Source organism: Brugia malayi (assembly GCF_000002995.4).
Source record: "Brugia malayi strain FR3 genome assembly, contig: Bm_v4_Chr1_scaffold_001, whole genome shotgun sequence".
NCBI lineage: Eukaryota > Metazoa > Nematoda > Chromadorea > Rhabditida > Onchocercidae > Brugia > Brugia malayi.
This window is the reverse complement of record NW_025062475.1, coordinates 7,861,475-7,880,600: the sequence shown is the minus strand read 5'-3', so window position 1 is coordinate 7,880,600 and position 19,126 is coordinate 7,861,475. Positions and strand designations below refer to the sequence as shown.

Sequence of the window (19,126 nt, the reverse complement as noted above, 5' to 3'; positions counted from 1 at the left end):
GTCCTTCAGACATGTGCATATCGAAACAACCATGAGGGAGTATGTTGTACAGGAGATATTTACAGCGGGTTGTTTAACCTCATCCCTCTTCAGCTTATCACCGCTGTTCTAAATAGTTTACCAATAACACCTTGCTGCTGGATCTTTCCATATATATTTTGTTTGGTGTGATTATTCACGTGCTTTTCTTCTGTAATGATAAAATGATCAGATGCAACCAACTGTAATTTGATTACATTTCGTGGAACAGTTATTGTGAATCTTGAGAGTAGTCGTGAAAGACAAACTTACAAAATAGAACAAATTTTGTGTGGTATGTGAAATGTATAGTTTTATACGATCCATCACAATGTACAGGATCATGCAGTGGTCAAGTTTCGCTACGTTGTGAGCTGAGCAAGGTATTGGTAGTTTTAACATTTCCTCCAATCGATTTCATCATCACGTAACTTGGATTACATCACTGTAATATAATATTCAAGCTGACTCTCATGCTTATTTCTTTGTTGCCAGTGGAATGACCTTCTCACTGATAACAAATTATTGGACAGGCAAGATTCTGTGATATTATGCATTCATTTATATCTGTTAAGTTGGAATAAATAAAGATCGGTGAACCCGGTAAAGATATCAATTAACATTCCAATTGGTAAATAGTTTCATGTGGATTACTGTTTCTTTTTTCTCGCAGTATAGAATGCTCAGTGGATACTCCATAAAGTTTAAACGCAAGACTATAGGTCATCAATACTTACCTTCCCTAATTTCTTTTGATGTTTTGGAGGTTAACTATTATCTATTTCTTCATGAAGCTTTAGATGCTGATAGCCTTGAAATTGCATGAATTGAATATAGAATGCAGAGTGTTTTGTTTTGTTGAAGGTCATGGTTCAGCACAATGTACATCGTGCTGTCTTTCCTGCAACAATCATCCGATCAAAAGGGACACTTCAAGCACGGCGGTGTCCAATACTGTGTGTCAACAGCGATGCATGTCCCTACCGGCTGTATTTCCTTGCTTCTCTCATATATTACATGTTTTTTCGGAAGTGATATGCTTCCAACAAATGATATTAATTTGCTAGCAAAAATGAGACTGAAGAAAACTGGAAAAGAAATGAATGACAATATTTCGGCACTTTTTGGGCTCTGAAGATGATGATTGGTTAACAACAAGCAATTTTGTGATAGTTTATTTAATTAAGTTAAATATGTTCACTCAAAATTGTGAGTTTCTCATACACGTCGTCTTCGAGTCAGTTAGGTTATTGTCATGATCTTAATACGAACTTTCGTATTTTCGAAAGTAATGAAAAGTATTTGAAATTGATTTTATACAAAAATTGTCTCAGTTACATGCAGATAGATCAGCATTCGGTGTATTGGATGGGAAACATATTTCTGGTTCATTTCTCCATCATTTCCTCAACGATGTTATGACGTTCAACTTTTCTTGTTTTTTTTTTTTTTTTTTTTTTACCTATCAGTCTGCATTGCTATCGTTGAACAAAACTTTCGCTTTCTTTCCGTCTCTTAGAATTATTGAAAAGTGTTTCGGCATGAAGTGGTCATCTGTCAAATGGTCAACATACGTCGAATGTAAAAGTCACTAAATTACTACTTAACTATGATACTATTCTGCTGGATCATTTAATTTTAGTAGTATGGTATATTCTATCCTTAATTCTATTCTTGATGTTCGTAAACCTCACTCTCCCACTAATTTACTTTCCTGAGTTCGACTTACATAAAAATTAATAAACAATCTCGAGCTTGCTTTTAACAAAGCTGATATTCACCAATTATAGTTGTTGTTAGTAGCAAATGATGAAAGCATTTTTTGGCCGTAAAAAATATTTCATTATATATCATTGACTTTATTTACACAACATTTTTGTCGTAGACTGCAGAAGTATTTGAACTGTCGATAAGTGAAATTGCACTAGACTTTTATCATTTCTTGTTATCCTTAACTTCTTTTATGGCTTCTGCAAAAAAAGCAAGTGAAATTTTATATACAATCATGCCCAAAATGCAGCAGCAAATATAGCCATTTAATTATTATAAATATAGCTTTTTTACTGCAAAATGTGCTTTTACCGATGAAAGCTTGACCCAAACTTGAGGATATTCAGCGCTTCATATTTGTTGTTTCCAATCTGATTGTTAGTATTTGTGCTCCATCTTATGCTTTATTTGATCTTCGAGCATATCCCAATTGATTCATTGCTTAAAAGTAAGTGATAAGGTATGCATAAATCATCGTGAAGCTTCGATCATGTATCTACAACTATTAGATTGATAGTAGGGAAATAGTCTAGCTTGGTCTATTGCGATTGATGCCTGCATAGAGAGAAAAGTAAATAGCTATTCTCAAACTCTAAACAAGGAGATTAGAAACTTTTTTGCGATCTTCTGAAAAGGTTTTACAAAGAGATATTCAGCTACCACTTTTATTCCTTAAGTCTTTCTGAAATATCTCAGATCTGGTTCATGCTGCAGTCAATGTTGTAAACTAGACGTTATCGAGTGGATAATCCTCTGTTTCTAGAATAATAACTGTTTCTACTGCACCTGATATTGCTTATCTAGAATATGCTTCAAATTATTGGCTTCGTAAGTAGACCAAGGTCATATGTCTAATGATTGTTCTTTAAAGTGAAGTAATAAGATTAGAAGGTTAAAATTGAAATGGAATGTTTTTGTTTTTTTAATTGCTCTCAACTTCCTTTCAGATGAATTCGAAGATCCCTTTTTTTTTTTTTTTTTATACTCTTCGATTTTATCATCTCTTCAGTAAGAAAATATACTACTCGAACTGGATATCGATTACCATTTTTTAATTTTATAAAGGGCAATTTTGGGCTGCCATTGATCTTCACATTTATGGTTATATCTGTTTTATCAATTTATCAGTGAAAATTTGAAATAATTGATAAATGCTTACTATATATTTTTACTATTCATGTCACCGATCGGTTAAACAGTTAACAAGCAGTATATGCTAAGAAGCGTAGGAAACCCCATAGCACTATTTATGTCATTATTGTCTCAGAAACAACAGCTGTTTTCATCTCCGAGCAGTGACAATTTTACTGAAGTTTTTGGATGGTTTTTTTTATAGGGGATTAGCAATCACTGACTAAAGAGAGGATACTCTGCTCGCATTTCTGGCTGATAATCATAGTACAAGATGTAATAATAATAATAGTAACGAAAGTGGTAATAAGGAGTTATTTTGTCTTGGGGAGAGGGAATTTATGTAAGAAAAAAGGATAAGTGACCGTAATGACCGATATTGTGCCAGCCAGGGACGGACATGGGTCATGCCCCTCTCTGTACTACCCTGTACCATAACATACCATATTCCTATCACACCATAATACCGCTCGTAGCAGCAGAATCAACAAGACAGGAAATTGTTGCTATCGTCTCACAGCTCATTATGTGCGACGAGCATAAAGAAACACGACGATCCAACAATCCACTTCCTCTTCCTGCACACCTTAGGACCTGTGCTGAGCTCAAAGCTCAAAAGGTCCTTGGGCGGTTCATTCGTATGCTTTGTTGGCCTTCGTTAGCACATTTGTAATACGTTATTTTCACCACAAGCCATTTAGAAATCTCGAAAAGAGAAAAGGGAACTCAGTGTTGCCTGGAAAGGAGTATCATCTAAGGCACATCAGTTCAGCAGTTATTCGTGAAGACGAGTGTCATGGCCGTGGGTTGCTTCAATCAACCGTCGATGCTTCCTGGAGAGGACAAGATCTCTCTTTGGAGTACTGGCAGTTCACCCTCATCACCGAATAGCTCAAGTTTATTCCATTCCTGCTGGTCACCCATTCCCAATGCACCCGAATCTTTGCCGTCACCCTGGCATTCTGTTTACAATTGGATCAGTGGCACAGGACAGGCAAGTCTTACTCGTATATATTTTCCCAGTGGTAACTGAAAAAATTCCTAAGCTGTATTATATGCCGTGAATCCACGGGATTAATCTCGAATATTTTTCCCTAACTAAAAAAAGTTGACTTTTCAAGAAATAGGATATCGAATATTGTTAAGAACATTACTTATGCGAACTCTATCTGATCCTTGTCCAATTTCCTATACTGTTAATATAAAAATTGCTGGAAAGAGATGACAACGGTTGGGTTAATGACGACATCGTTGGTAGACTGTCCAAGTAACCGCCAATATTGCTAAGTTCATTCATTTGTGGACGAAATTTTCTTTTTGATTGCCACCATAGTTACAGATGTTATTTGCGCAAGTGTAGATATCATCACATTTTTACGATCAAAAATAATTTCAGACATCGTACTTTGAAGAAATATGACCCATCAGATTAGGTTAATTGCAGGTCGAAGTGTAAATGACCAAATATGCTACTTCGCACCGTTTGTTATAAGTATCATTTAAGTTCCACTGCGTAATCAGATGTTCTTTTTTTTTTTTTTAACTTTTCTATAGCATACATAAAGTCGTAATAACCCAAGAATATTAACCTACATATAATATATACATTTATTTAAAAATAAACATGAAATTACCTGAAGAATAAAGGGAATTATTTTCCATCTTTTTTTCCATTTTGATTTTCTTCTGTTTTTACAAATTCAATATCAATATCTGTAAATACTTTCATTTAAGTTTCAGAGAAGTGGAGTTATTTCGGAATTAAAATCGAAAAAATTACTCCTTAAGTAGATTTCGCAAGTTTATTTGAAAGGAGGCTCTAAAAAAGTTACCTGTTAGAGTTAACTTTGATTGGTTTCTTATTTTATATATGAAAGAGATACTGATTAAGACTTTTTTAAGTTGGTTAGGCAAAATAAGAGACCTTTCACTGGAGTTCCCTGTAATAATCCATGTGACTTTCAGGATGGTGCCAGCAGTGATCGTACAGAGAGTTTGCATTCAGAATCGTATCTCCAGACTTCCCCAATGCAGTCACAAAAATCATCCACACGCTTCTATTATGGAAATATCTGGAGGAAATCGACGGAAGAACCAAGTCGGACGACCGAAACAATTCCCACATTTTCGTGTCGTCCTCAGCCAACTTCATCATCATCATTTCTGTTAGAACAGAGCGTACCTCAAACAGTATCATGTACTCCACCACCACCTCAACCGTATCCTACCGGTGGTATGGTACCTTCATCAGCACAAACTGCTGCTTTTTTTAGTGGTGAGAAGGAATACGATCTTGTTCAGGTACTACTTAGCATTTCGATCGTTCTTTGCGAAATGATTTTACCTTCTTATTTTTCAAATCTTCGTAATCTGCACAAACTCTTATTTATTGTGTTTCAGGCGCTCTTGAAACTGAATATAGAGAGTTGTATTGGGTCAAGATCCGGAATCGGAACATTAAATCAGAATCCACCAAATATTACAGCATTACATACAAGGTCACAAAATGTAAAACCGGAAAAGGAATCACTTCCAGTGAGAGCTCCTGCAAAGTTCCCCGCTATATGTGATATAGGAACCAATCAGCGTGCACAAAATACACTACCACTCGAACTGCAGTCAAGCCAGTTACATTCCCTTCACCAGCAGCAATTGGATCTATTAAATTGTTGGTCATCGACGACACCCATCCAGAAAGTGTCTGCCGGTAAGCATTCCAAGTATATCATACAAAGCTGATCATAAATTTATATCTACTCTACTGGCGGCAATTCTTCGGAAAATGAAATCTTTCCACTTGATGAAGTGTGTCACTATATTCTTCTTCTATGCAAGTTATATAGGAGAAGAGCGAGAGAGAGAAAAAAAAAGGCTATTTTAGAGAGAGTTGAACTGCATGTCATCTTTCGTTTAAGATAAGTTTAATTTCAGTAATGCCTCGTCCCGTAGTAGGCCAGAATGCAGTAATGAAAACGGGATCATCGGTAATAGATGATGGAGAGCTGAGTCCTGTTGTGGTGGAACTGTTACGACAACAGGTACTGTACGAACAGTTATGTGGTGTTTACTTATGCGGACAATTACCGCTGCCACCAGTATTTAAGTTCTACACTCCACCGGTAAGTGACACTTCATATTCCACTTTATTTCTTTGAATGCTCCAGTGAGAAATGTATAATGCTGTTTATAGCTGAGGCCATACCATTGCGGTTCAACATCTGCACTGGAGTTGCATCTTCGTTTGGAGGAGTGTACGGAACAGTATCGTCAGCTGGAAAAAGAACGTAAGAAGACAGAAGCGGAGTTGGCCCGACATAACCTGGGTAAAAGGATATCCTCAACCAACAACATGCCCATTCCTCGTCTCGTCCAGGTGCCCTCCAGAATCGATCGTCTCATTGTCGATTTCTTCAGGTTTCTTTATCTTAGTTTGAGAATTCGAAACGGTAAGAGCCTTCGGCTTATCGTTATGTTCTTTTATGACTCCAACAATATTTTTTATTTTTTGTAGAGAACATGCCCGCGTTGTAACGTTATTGACAAAAATGGAACAGCTTCGGGAAGCGCCACTACCACATGCAGTTCACCTTGTATTACGCGAACTACACGATGCGATTAAAGTTCTGCAGCAATGTCGAATTAATGAAAGGCAGACCATATTGCAGCATCTTCGGGGTGAAATGATTCGATTTAATGAAGATCTGGGTAGGTGTTCATTAATTAATAGTTGACACCAATTTGATTTATATGTTTGTTCTTGAAATTGGTTGCAGAGACGAGTACGTTGACGGCAGCCCTGACAAACATATGCAGAGCAGTGGTGAGGGCTCGAGCAGCAAACTGGTGTTCTTTGATGTGGACTATTGGTGTGGATGCTGACAGTGAGCAGCATATCGGTCGGATCCTCAGTGCTGATTTCCAGATAGCTCCTCCGGAAATCAAGCATCGTCCTGTTTAGACCTCGGAAGGGTTGTGTAGACTTGCCTTATCAGGTATTACTATCAGGCTTGATCCAACAGAACAGTACTATCCCATCTTCCATTTGCATAGAAAATACTGTACTTAAGCATTCTAGCACTCACTCGTTTTAGTTATTTTTGGCTGGCTCCATTGCTTCTTCTCTTCTTTCTGTTTATATCTTGTATGATTCATGCTTGTATTCAGACATGTATTCGGATGATGGTCTATTACAGTTAATTATTCTTCCTAGTTTTGATATTGTTCTATAGCGATTAGCTCCCTTAGCACCATTCCTTTTTATCCTGGTAACAGAGTTGATGTTGTGCTACACTTTCTAAGTGTCTTTTCATGAACTTTATCTTCTCAGGTATCTGTATTTTGCTTCAAAATTAGTTCGTTGTGGAATTCATATGTACACAATGTTTACACAACATCAAACCCGATTAGTCATTATCAAAAGGATTTACTCAAATGATTCACCTTGAATAGACAGAGTACCGCATGCACTTTCATCACTCAGTAAAGCAGTATTGTCTATAGTTGCACATTTCGTTATGGTAACTAATAACATCGTAATCATATGATAGGAGACATTTTGTGCTCTTTAGATTTTAATCATTTAGAATAATACTAATGCTTTTTTCCCACGAGCGATAACACTCAAAAACTAATAGGAATAATGTCACCTTATCAAATGAAATGCTCATCTTTAATGAGAATTTGAAGTGGAAATAGTCTGGACTCAAGCAGCTCGGGGACTTCTGACTTGTAAGGGAAACTGTCAAAATAAAGCAGCACTTCGTATTCGCTCGCTGGGATAAATGTTAAATTAGCTGGCATAGTTCCATTTACTTTCTCAACTACATTTGTTGTACATCTTTAAAATAATTTTGGAAAGCTTGCTTCTTTGGTACCAACCTCATCTAGAATAATGCAGTTCTTCCATCTGTTCTTTTATGTAGCTGTTGTGTATTTCTGTTTCCACTTTTTCGCTGTAACAATCATAACCCGTTTGGCACATTTATGAACATAATGATGGGTCAGTTGTATTCTTCCTGATGTTTCTATACAGCTATCTTCGTCAACTAATTCCTTGATATCTCCCTGAATTATAATTCAAGAGCGCGCCAATTCAATTACCTGAAATTACTGAACCAACAAACTGGAGCATTTATATCTTACCTCCTTCATAGCTGGTGGCAGTACATTTTAGCTGTAAAAAGATGTTTCGAGAGACTGCTGTGAAAAATTATGACTATTTCAAAAAATAGTAGTAGCTGACTTCACAAGCAACTTTGCACTTCTTCGATACATTCCTCCAGAAGCATACTACATTTTAACGCTCACTTATATCGGACTACAAGATACGATCTAATCGTCGTATGATCCGCTTCCTTGTGACCGCCTCCCCCTACTTTATAATTGTGCTACTGTAAAACCCCAGTTCACCTGATATTTATTTAACCGAATTATTGGACTAACATATTATTTGAATGTAGAGAGGCCGAAACTTCAAAATCGCTATATAATTATTGTCCATATATGAAGGCTTTGTCGGCTCAATTTCTTGTTTTAAATCATGACTCCCCTTGAAAGCAAAATCAATTATGCCACATGTTAAGAATCCAAAAGTTAAAATTTTTTAATACATTCCTTAATTTTGAAAACCATGGACAGACATAATTCAGGTCACATCAGGACGGCAATTATACAATCAATTATAATTGAACAAAAAACATTCCGTGGATGGACTACGCCGATGGATCCTCCTTGACTTTCGTTTTCTTCTCTTTCTCACGTTTGTCTGGGCTATCATCACTTCGGTGACGCCTAGAAAAGATATTTTTATACTACGTCAAACAAATACATTCAAAAAATGAATAAATAGCAACAATTTGTTTTGGGAAGAGCAGGGTCCAAAGATTATACAAAAATTGGGACCAAACTAAGAGACTAAGCAAGGCATATGATACATTATTTTCTTCCTTGTAATAGAGAACAAAGAAATAGTGCCTTCTTTATGCTTCAATGTCATTGTCAATTAATGCTTGATGAAGCGTAGCAATGAAATAAATAAAATCTCCCATACTTAGTCAACTCTATATTCTAAATCCTCGAAAAATTAAGAAACACAAAATAAACCTTCTTTTCCTATCCCTATCCTTGCCTTTATCTTTGTCCCGATCACTCCTCTCCGAATCATCTTTTTTCCTTTCACTTCCTTCTCTTTTATCGTCATCTTTTTCTTCTGTAAGTTCTTCCTTTGCCCGAATTCCCGACTCATCTTTCTTATTTCTTCGTTTCTCTTTATCTTTATCGCGATCTTCTTTTCTCCGTGAATTGCGTGAACCTAATGTAAAACCGAATCAATGATATTTCAAATAAATATACTTCGGAGTGAATAACAAAGGATAAGTAGAGAGCTTCATAAATCACAAGTCTCAAAAAGACATATTGTTTGTCATCGTTACTCTAAGTGTGCGGCAAATGATATGAAAACATCAATTTAAGCGAATACTCCAAAACATTCCAAACAACGCCACAGCAGATAAGCAAAGGCAGGCAAATGTACTCTGCGAAGCTCAAAGTTAGGTAAAATTCTTTCGAATGTACATCCCCAGTAACTCACAAAGGATTAAGAGTTATATAAAACTAACTTTCATAAGGCGAACTGCTTCGTGAACGATGTCGTCTGGAGCGCGATTCTCTGTCACGATCTTTATCTCGATATCTTTCTGAGTCCCGATCCCTATCTCGGTCATCGCGATGTCGTCTTGAAGCCCTGTCAATAATCAAGTTGTCATTTTGTGTAATTGGCAATCATTTGAAAAATTATTGAAAAGTTATAAATTCTTTCTTACCTGCAGCTTATGGAAAATTAGAATATCAATGAAAAGAATATAGCGACAAACCATACCGTGGGGAGTACGACCTGGATCGCCTTCGATACCTTCGTCGACTGCTATTGTAATCATCTTCTCCACTATAAAAAAATAAGTAATTTCAGTAATAATTTTCAACAAGCTTTCAGCAAGATAACTTTCTCAGAAAATTGGGTAATAATTTGGAAGTGACAAAGAAAAATTATCTGACAATGTCTACCGCACGGAAGTCCATGAGTATGAAACTTGTTAATATATAACTAGACAAACGCAAGATATTACAGACTTAGTTCAACAAATCTATTCAAAATTGAACTTAAAAACACTAAGGGAAAGCATACCTGTCACCTGAATCACGATCTCTTTCACGTTCACGACAACGATCACGATCGGATCGATCTTTGTCATCATCTTTGAGTTCTCGACGATCCAGACCAGGAGGTGGGAAAGTTGGTCTAGACATTAGTGGAAGAGGTCGCGAAAGTGGAGTTGTTGGAGCGCCAGAAATGCATTACATTTAATTCTAATTGTGCCACTTTCAAAATTTAAACTTAAACTAAAGATATTACAACATAAAGTTACCGAATCGTGGCGGTGGAAAGTTGAGTGATGGTTGTGAAAAGTTAGGTGGAGGTACGCTGAAACCTGGTGGAGGTACGTTTGTATTTGGTAATCCAAGTCTTACGGGTGGTGGTGCGCCAATTCCCGGTGGTGGCAACATTGGATTAAATCTAAATTGATAACGTGTAGATATTGCTCTCAGTAAAAGAGCTCTGAATTTTGATAACAGTAAAAAACCAAATAAGAACAACTCTAAAAGAATAATATAAAGCGAATACCCAGGCGGTGGTACGGAAGTGTCAACCGTTGGAATATGTCGTGCATTCATATCACTGAAACTTGGCGGTGGCGTAGAGGAACCAGGTGGCGCTGGTTCATCCACTCCTGGTGGACCATCATTAGCCGGGACCGATATCTTGGAAAGAGCTGAGACTGTTGGTATCGGCACGTTACTGAAAATAAAGCATATTAGGAATAAAATGCGAGATGGAAATAAACTAAAAGCATCATAATAGAAGAGTTAGGAATTAACCTTTTATTAGCAGTATTTGTGATATCAATAACCGGTGGTGGTTTAGAGAAATCCGGTGGAGCTTTAGTAAAGTCGGGAGTTCCAGATGTGGTAACATTTGTTAAGGATGAAACCGAATTATCTGGAGCCAGGGGTACTACAACTCCATCGCTAGTGCCATCCAGAACACTAACTGTCTATAAGAAATGGAATAAATAAAAACAAATAATGAATATGTTTCATCGAAACAATGGATATTGTTTCGATGAAATTATGGAGACTAATCGTAGGAATTTATCTATGAAACAATTAATAATGGAAAGGGAAGTATCTATAAAACAATTAATAAGGAAATAAATGGGGACCACCCCATTTATTTGCAGAACAGATAGAGCAAGTGCTCTTAATCTGTCAGATTGACAACAAAATTAAAAACCAAAGCATTATTTACATTATTTCTGCTTACCAGTTAATTATATAGAAAATTTATTCTTTTTGAATATTTATAAAAAAACTTACAGAAACAGACAAAGATGTTCCGGAAGTTCCACCAGAACCAACTGTTCTAGGTGCTGTACCAGTTAATATAGTGCGCATTATGGGCTGCTGATTCTAAATATACGAGATTTAAATATACTCTGACATATTTCGTTTTATAATTTGGTTTATTCCAAAAAGATCTTTAAACTCACTGCTTCCAATTTGAAACCGCTGAGATCCATTGATGATTTTTCCTGTCCCAGAATCGGAATTGTTTGCAACTGCCGACCACCTAAACAAAAACAATTATATTATACCAAAAAAAAGTTATGTTTCTGTAAATCTCCTTTATATACCAAAAAAAGTTAATTAATTAATTAGTACTCGTCCTAATTAATGGGCAAAAAGATAAGCAATATCATCAAAAGGCGCTTTCAAAACCTGTTAAAGTAGTATTTTGTGAAATTGGAGGAACAAGAGTGATGCTCGAGAAAAGGGCCTTGTTAACAGCTGCTTGTGTACCATATTCAGATCTTAATTTCCTTTGTCTCTCGCAATACATATTCCACGTCTCTGCAAACTGCATTCACTGCTTTTTTATAAAAATGTACTTTACATCTGACTGAAAAATATTTCCAAAGCTCAACCTTCACAGAATCCGTAATTGAAGTAATCCGTAATGTCAGCACCAGGTTTTCGCCAAGGTCTCTCCTCCATCTGTGCCAAGTCTAAGTCATATATTGGTTCTCCATTGATTGTTGGAGTTCCATCGATATCAAGTTTACCAACACTACTTCCGGCTGCTTTCTGAATTTACTACCCTATGTTCCAACATAGTTCATACAGAGAGCAGTTGTATTATAATACTAATTAAAGTGTTCGTTCATTTTTCTTCCAACGCTAATCTTTTACTTCAATTCCACTCTTCATTAAAAAATGTTTAACGATTTACCGCAGTAGGAAATGGAACGTTTTGCTTAATTTGTCCAATAGTGACAACCACTTCTTCGTCATCACTGTCGTCATCATCACCCAATAATTCTGCCTCTTCCACAATCTTAATCCCTTCATTTAATCAATAAATACAAAACCAATGTTCTAAAAAACTTATTAAAAAACATCTTAAGCTTGCTTGAAAGCGAAACCTAAAAAAGCATTGTAGAAACTGTAAGGAAAAGGACCTGCGTGGTTGTCACATCAGATTTAACGTTGTGCTCACTATCACCATTCACAGGCACGCTTATATCGCTGCTTCCTATCTGACTATCTTCTTCATCGTGTGGAGGCAAGGGCTCTTCGTAATGTTCGTCCAAATCGAGAAGAGGTTCCCCAGACATAATTTACCTAAACAAACTCTTAAAATGGAACGACTCCAGCTGAAATACAAAAGCACTGATGCTCAAATTTTAACTAACATCCAATTACTGGAGCAGATCATAAAGAAAAATGCGGGCTAGTTAACTACTACTCGATCTGAAAACTTGAGTATAAAATTCATTTTTGTTACAGCAACGTACTGTCTCTGGCTAATTTCTAATAATTTAGAAACATCAATGCAAAAGAAATCAGAAATTAAAACGATTCAAATCTATGCCGTATTATTTCCTACATAACGAATAAATGAAATCCATTTTTTCCATCCTTCAGGAAATCCTGATGAAATACAACAAAAAACATTTATAAAAAGCAATGTAGAAAAAGGTAAGAGCAAAGAATGAAACCCAGTCTTTCAGAGTTCTGAATATTTTCAAAAATTCATTACTATTAATTTACTATTAAAAGTAAAGAAAAACATAGTGTATCTATTATGTCTGAAGTCAAAACATATGCTCAGAAAATTTTCCAAAAGCATAAAGTGTATAGGGATAAAGTAGATAAAAAGTTATGTAGATAAAAATCCATCAAAACAAATTACATTATTCTATTACGTTGAACAAACTATTTTAAAAAATTAAGAATAATAACAAGCAATATACTGTGGCGTTAAGATAAGAATAAATCAATTACAAAGTTTGGAACAACTAGTGGGCTAGAGAGTGACAGTACAGCAAACAATGCTTGTTCAGAATAATTTCAATTCATAAAAGCGTTTCTGATAACGGATAAAAACCGGAAGAGTATGGAAATCATTAATGTTTGCGTAATATTGGAACAGTTGAGATCTAGAGAATAGTATGAAAATGATATAAACTATAAACCGGAAGCTTTTGCTTTAATTAAAGATTAGAAAAAAAAAATGGAACACAATCTGTCAACAGGAAGTCATGAAACGATTTGGATAAAACGTAAGACCTTCGATTGTATCATCACGACAAAGCTTCGCCTGAGCCTCCGCCGCAAGTAATCTTAAAAATATTCTGATGAGTTTACAAATGGCTAAGCAAAAACTTTCGCACAAGTTTTTAGTGAAATAAATATTTGTGCATAATTCCTTGAAATCACTTTACATGCAAAATTTTCTGCACACGCGACATTAATTATATGTGTCGGAAATCAGCAGATATTTACAGCAACACTTCTGATTCTGCTGATTATCAATTATAAGCTCATGAAAAGAAAGATTTGTCTGAACAACCAAACCTTTAGGTCTATAACATCTCAAACACAGCAAAAAATATCTTACCTCTCCTTTGCAAGGATGACTGTAATACTAAGACATTTAGCGAGCTTAGTAGCATTACAAGTACCCATAGTCGCTACTAACTCCGCAGTGCTTTCAATCGTGGTTTCTACACTCATCTCTTTCAGCTGTACAACCATGACACCACTTTCAAAACGATTCAAACTGAATAAAAATTTTTAACCTTTTGAACTATCTTTCCCTCTAAATGAACTTAAGAATTTCTATCCACTGTATAACAGATTTTATATTACTAATATCCATATTTGCAGAAATGAAGTACCAGAGTACTTTAATAACTTAGAACAAAAACATAGGCTCCAGCATTTTTCTTCAGTTTTGTTTCGGAATCAACTACGATTGTTTTTATCGGAACTTAATCAAAAACTGTTGCAGATGAATAAATAGATGAAACTGTAATAACTTACGATATGGGTAAATTTATTTGCTCCAACATCTGACATGCATTCAAAATGTCTTCTGGTGACAAGAGTTCTAAACCACGAGCTCTGTTAATACGACAATATACGTCTGATAAAGTCATCATACCACCGCATTCCTGGACACGTATACACCATATCATAATGTAATAAGAGTATTTTAAACACCAAAAACTTTAATGATTTACCTTAAGCGGGGTACATAACACCACAGCCAACTCTTCCGCAAGTTTTTTGTAATACTCAGCGCTGCTACCAAATGCTGACTTCGTTACTGGGTCACTAACGCCCAAACTAAGCAAGTAGGTTTTGAAGCGTACAGTCTGCAATTGAAGATATCATTTACATACATTGACTGGAAGAAAAAACAGATGGCTCACTCACTTCATCGTCAGTTATCTCTCCTTTCTTTGCTCGCAATTTATCGGTAATGGCTTTCGAAAGGGATACCATTTCTCGTGCATATTCCATTAATCGATTCATATCTTCAAAAGCCTAAAAATCCAATTTGAAGTGATAAACTTATCATAACTAATTCGTACCGCTTTCATAATATAATAAATAAAAAATAACACCTGGCTTATACTTTCATGGGTACGGTGATGGTTTTCAGCAAATCTTTTTTCGATGCCTGAAATACCTACTGCTCGAGGTACCACAGTACTACAGTTCCGTAACTGAAATAAAATATTAGCTATAATTTCTTAATTCTTTCAAAACCCAGATGAGAATTCTTCCTTAATTAAATACTATTGAGTTTTCAACTCAAATTTTTGGGCTCATATTCTACTTTGTTATAGATTAATTTTATGAATTCCACAAACATTAACACATACAGTGACAGAGCTTGATGTTGCGCAGCCAGAAAGAGATCGTTCCCATGTATTCATTCCTATCGCTTCCTTGTATTTCTCAAAGAACTGTAAATGAAAATGACCACATAAAATTAAAAAGAAAAATACCAGCAAATACGTTTAAGCATAATATCATAGGGCAACTTTTAGTTTAAAGGAAGTCTGGAACGAAATTTTAGACCCTAATGACACGAGGAGTTATAAAAAATGACAACTGCTCTCCATCAAATCTATTACTCCTATGAAAGGACAAGGCACACTGGACGCTGTTCCCGAAAGTGACTTATTTGCTAGCCGTGCGTAGGGAACCCTTCTAAATACAAACCAGATAGATATTCACCTCGTCTTCTCCCCCATTTCGAAAAACAAGGCGAATATAATTAAAAGAAGAAGAAGTGAAAGGGCCTCGTTGTTGTCCGAGTGGTTTAGGATGCAGAGAAAGGATGATTTTGCCACCTCGACGGAACATCGATTTATGGTGCTTCTCAATACCTGCTACCAATGAATGATGTAAAATCAGTCGATGATCCTGTAAAAAAAAATTAAAAGAAAAAAAAAAACCTGAATGGAATTTGCAAATTATTGCCTAATAAGAGTAAATCTGTGAATGAAAAGTATAGTATTCACAACACAGAAACCCCAAAAAATAATTCTGACTATGACGACCTTACAATTTCCTTAAGCATATGCTTTCGCACAAAATATCACAGTCAAAGGAGATTACTATGTACAACTATTGGTTGGTTTAACAAAATGATGCAGAAAGAACAGAAAAAGAATATAAAATTGCTCACCGGATCATTGGAATCAGCCCAGATAATACGATGCAACGTTAGAGAAGCAGTCCCCTGTTCATATGCTGTCTGAAACTGTTCACGATTTTATAACTCCTTATTTTTCAGAGAAAACTAGAAAATATTGCAGGTTGATTTGGTAATACCTGTTTCACATCTCCATCATATATGCCCACGTGACCGCTCTGGATGATTATATCTTCCATATATTCTCCAGGTTGGTACCACGTCAGCCTGTCCATTATGTCTGTGACGGACAAACAACGAAAAAAAGCACATACCAAGCAACAACTTGCACTACACGCACAGATAACTTATATAACGTGGCCCCTAAATGAAAAAGTCGTGATACAATTGCGTTCTTTTGTTAAATTTACATGTGAGACTGAAACTGTAATGGGGATGTAGTTTGTCGAGGTGCTTCTCATATGTTTGTTTAGTAAGAAGTGAAGTAAGAATTGGAACTTATTTGAAACTGCCACATGGCAGGAACGAAAGCATATTGAATTACGTGGCATATCACATCACATCTTTAGTGCTTTCTGGGATTAGTACTTATACTTAGATAAGACTTCTATACTACGTCACGCATTTGTAGATATTTGAGGTTTGATTGTGATCAGTCCTCACCATGATGGTATGCGGGAAGCTAAAATTAGTCATCCTTCTTCCTCTTTCCCCGAAAAGACAATTCCTGAAGTCTCATGGCGATTGGAACCTGAACTTTCGCAAATCACTGAGAAGTCGAGATTTATAGTTCCCGAAAAGTTACACGAACTAGAAATTGGCAGATAAAGTTGATCGTCATCCCTATTGTTCTTCCCGTTAATTGAATAGCAAACCTGTCTAATTCCATTTCCAGATGGAAAGAGGTCACGATTTTAATTTTATTTCAAGAAAAAGTTTTTCCCTTACATCTTTAGTGTGTATCGAAACATGGCTAGTAGCATACCTTGAACTACTTTGTGACTTAATAACTTCGAAAACGGGAAAACGCAGTTTATTTCTGCTTAACTACCCTTCTCGAATTTTTGAAAAATTCCTATCCCCATTTCTTAAAAACAACGCGCGTTTGCGTGCTGATCCTTCTAAACAGTGTCAAACAATTTTCGGAATGACGCCAGCTCAAAAGTTAAACGACGAGTCATATTTCTCTATATCTCCAATACTAGTGACCAAATATTTCCATCTCCAGTTACTTCATTTATGTCATCATCGCTCCTTACCTTTCCATAGCCATTCACGTTGTTTTCTTGTGCATACCAAACATGCATCTTTTGTTCAAAAACAAAACAATAGGAAGTTTTTTAAAAAAGACAAACATTTGCAACACGTAAGTTTATACGTGCATCTTTCAGTGATTTTATCTGGATAATTTATTCTCAACATAACACTCGCAGTGCACTATGTACACTAGGTGTATATAAATACTTCACAAGTTATTTGCATGAAATTAAATCAAAGAGAGAAATTCAATCACATAACGCTCCTCTTTATGACATCTGGAATCTTCCCTTTATGATCTTCAAGTAGTGGTCTAGCCTCATATGTTGTAATGCATATCTGAAAGAACCACTATACGCTTCTATATTTCACATCAACATAAACATAATAATTGCTGAGTGTTAGCCGATGAACCTTCTTCAGCAAGTGAATTTGGTGTTCATGAAGAAAAATCAAGATGACTTGTTCAAGACAAAATGAAAATCAATGTTCCATTGCCTACCTGTTGCCTTATGTCCGTAATATACTCGCCACGCAAACCAATATAGTAAATCCGAGTTTTGCTTTCGCCAAAATTAGTTGGGAAATGTAAGCTGAGATGCGTTATATTTGAGAATTTTGAGGCTTTTATGGGATAATCTATTTGTGCATTCATGTCCTGCTTCAGTGGAAATTCTTGATCAGACTCTAAAGTCGTTGCTTCAAATGACATCTAAAAATTATGATATGATCAAAAATGATGTATTCAATCCTAACAAATAACAATCGAACATCAACTCAAACCAAACAAACCCTTTCTCTCTAATCGTACTCAAAATAAGCTTACTGATGGTCGATCTTTGTAAAGACGTATGTATGATGGATGAGTACCATCCAAGTCGCCAGACAGCACAAGACCAGTTATTTTCACATGTCCTTTGAATGGTACATTAAACAACAGCTCTTCATCAAGGTCGCTTGCTACATAAATGGTCCTAAAAGTTCTTTAAAAAAACATCAGTTGTTTCTTTATCAATAGTTTTATTACAATGTATATACTAATACCTACATTCACTACAGTAAACGTACGACTCCATGACTTCTAAAAACAATATGCCAGAAGCCTACCTGTCCAATCGATCCTCCCATTTCTTGAAAATCTTTGCGCCAGAACCTTCAACTGCTTCATTCAGTACTATTACCTGCAACATATCTTTTAATATTACTTAAAACAAGACAAAGCAATGAAATAAACGGTTTTATCTAAAAGGAAATGTTAAAATAACAATCGAATATAACGAAACATAAATACTCTTTACCACAACCTTTTGGAGATCAATGTGAGAGTTGATTGTATAACGCATCCCCTCGTTTTTTCGCTCAAAATTAACTGCTTCATTTTCACAATGAAAGTTAGAACCCATAATGCTATAAAAATCTACCTCATAAACTCTATTCTTCAGAACTGACCAAATGATGACTAAAATATTAAAAAAAAATAAAACTGTAGATAATGTTCAGTATGAAATACATACACAGAATACAAACAAAGCAAAAAAATTTTGATTCCACAGTTCCACATATATAGATAGTTTTGAGAATCAACCGCCACAATTAGAAAACCAATGAGATTCTATAAGAAATAGTCAACAACATGTGCACTAGTCACTTAATGAATTTTGGCCTATTACATATGAAAAAACAAAATGAGGAATACATACAGAGACAATAATAATGAGCTAAATACATATTAATAAATAGCACATAATAAAAATTGTGCAATATGTCCCAACAGAGATAGGAAGTTGCTTGTATACCAACAATTATTATCAGCTTAACCTTACACGAAATCAAACAAAATAATTCTTAGAAGAATACAGAAACGAAGCCATGGAATGTTTG

At 35.6% G+C, this 19,126-nt stretch overlaps 5 protein-coding genes across 6 annotated transcripts; 2 read left to right on the top strand and 3 right to left on the bottom strand.

The window, feature by feature from the left end:
• Nucleotides 1-517: 517 nt before the first annotated feature.
• On the top strand, nucleotides 518-1,153 carry Bm7783 (Uncharacterized protein; the record flags this gene model as incomplete). The annotated part of the gene is made up of 2 exons (XM_043077039.1): nucleotides 518-561; nucleotides 883-1,153. 2 exons carry the CDS (start codon nucleotides 518-520, stop codon nucleotides 1,151-1,153), a joined length of 315 nt encoding a protein of 104 aa, XP_042932973.1.
• A 2,562-nt stretch (nucleotides 1,154-3,715) lies between these two features.
• Bm6447 (Uncharacterized protein) lies at nucleotides 3,716-6,877 on the top strand (the record flags this gene model as incomplete). Of its 2 annotated transcripts, XM_043077038.1 has the most annotated exons (7): nucleotides 3,716-3,913; nucleotides 4,885-5,220; nucleotides 5,320-5,626; nucleotides 5,851-6,038; nucleotides 6,110-6,333; nucleotides 6,431-6,624; nucleotides 6,693-6,877. In XM_043077038.1, the coding sequence occupies 7 exons, from the start codon at nucleotides 3,716-3,718 to the stop codon at nucleotides 6,875-6,877; spliced, it is 1,632 nt and encodes a 543-aa protein (XP_042932972.1). The 2 variants fall into 2 exon arrangements, with proteins under 2 accessions (XP_042932972.1, XP_001900452.2); XM_001900417.2 differs by lacking the exon at nucleotides 3,716-3,913 and having other exon boundaries at nucleotides 4,948-5,220.
• Nucleotides 6,878-8,630: 1,753 nt separating this feature from the next.
• On the bottom strand, nucleotides 8,631-12,650 carry Bma-fipp-1 (Uncharacterized protein; the record flags this gene model as incomplete). Its single annotated transcript, XM_001900415.2, has 14 exons — nucleotides 8,631-8,709; nucleotides 9,022-9,229; nucleotides 9,537-9,661; nucleotides 9,797-9,862; nucleotides 10,103-10,216; nucleotides 10,331-10,492; nucleotides 10,601-10,774; nucleotides 10,855-11,030; nucleotides 11,353-11,445; nucleotides 11,526-11,605; nucleotides 11,755-11,886; nucleotides 11,961-12,120; nucleotides 12,266-12,370; nucleotides 12,495-12,650. 14 exons carry the CDS (start codon nucleotides 12,648-12,650, stop codon nucleotides 8,631-8,633), a joined length of 1,830 nt encoding a protein of 609 aa, XP_001900450.2.
• A 914-nt stretch (nucleotides 12,651-13,564) lies between these two features.
• Bma-vps-36 (Uncharacterized protein) lies at nucleotides 13,565-16,263 on the bottom strand (the record flags this gene model as incomplete). Its single annotated transcript, XM_001900414.2, has 10 exons — nucleotides 13,565-13,658; nucleotides 13,937-14,098; nucleotides 14,362-14,492; nucleotides 14,562-14,696; nucleotides 14,758-14,868; nucleotides 14,949-15,050; nucleotides 15,210-15,293; nucleotides 15,568-15,756; nucleotides 16,022-16,090; nucleotides 16,168-16,263. The coding sequence occupies 10 exons, from the start codon at nucleotides 16,261-16,263 to the stop codon at nucleotides 13,565-13,567; spliced, it is 1,173 nt and encodes a 390-aa protein (XP_001900449.1).
• Nucleotides 16,264-17,497: 1,234 nt separating this feature from the next.
• Bm7457 (Uncharacterized protein) lies at nucleotides 17,498-18,648 on the bottom strand (the record flags this gene model as incomplete). Its single annotated transcript, XM_001900413.2, has 5 exons — nucleotides 17,498-17,584; nucleotides 17,748-17,957; nucleotides 18,072-18,219; nucleotides 18,353-18,426; nucleotides 18,550-18,648. 5 exons carry the CDS (start codon nucleotides 18,646-18,648, stop codon nucleotides 17,498-17,500), a joined length of 618 nt encoding a protein of 205 aa, XP_001900448.1.
• Between the last annotated feature and the right edge of the window lie 478 nt (nucleotides 18,649-19,126).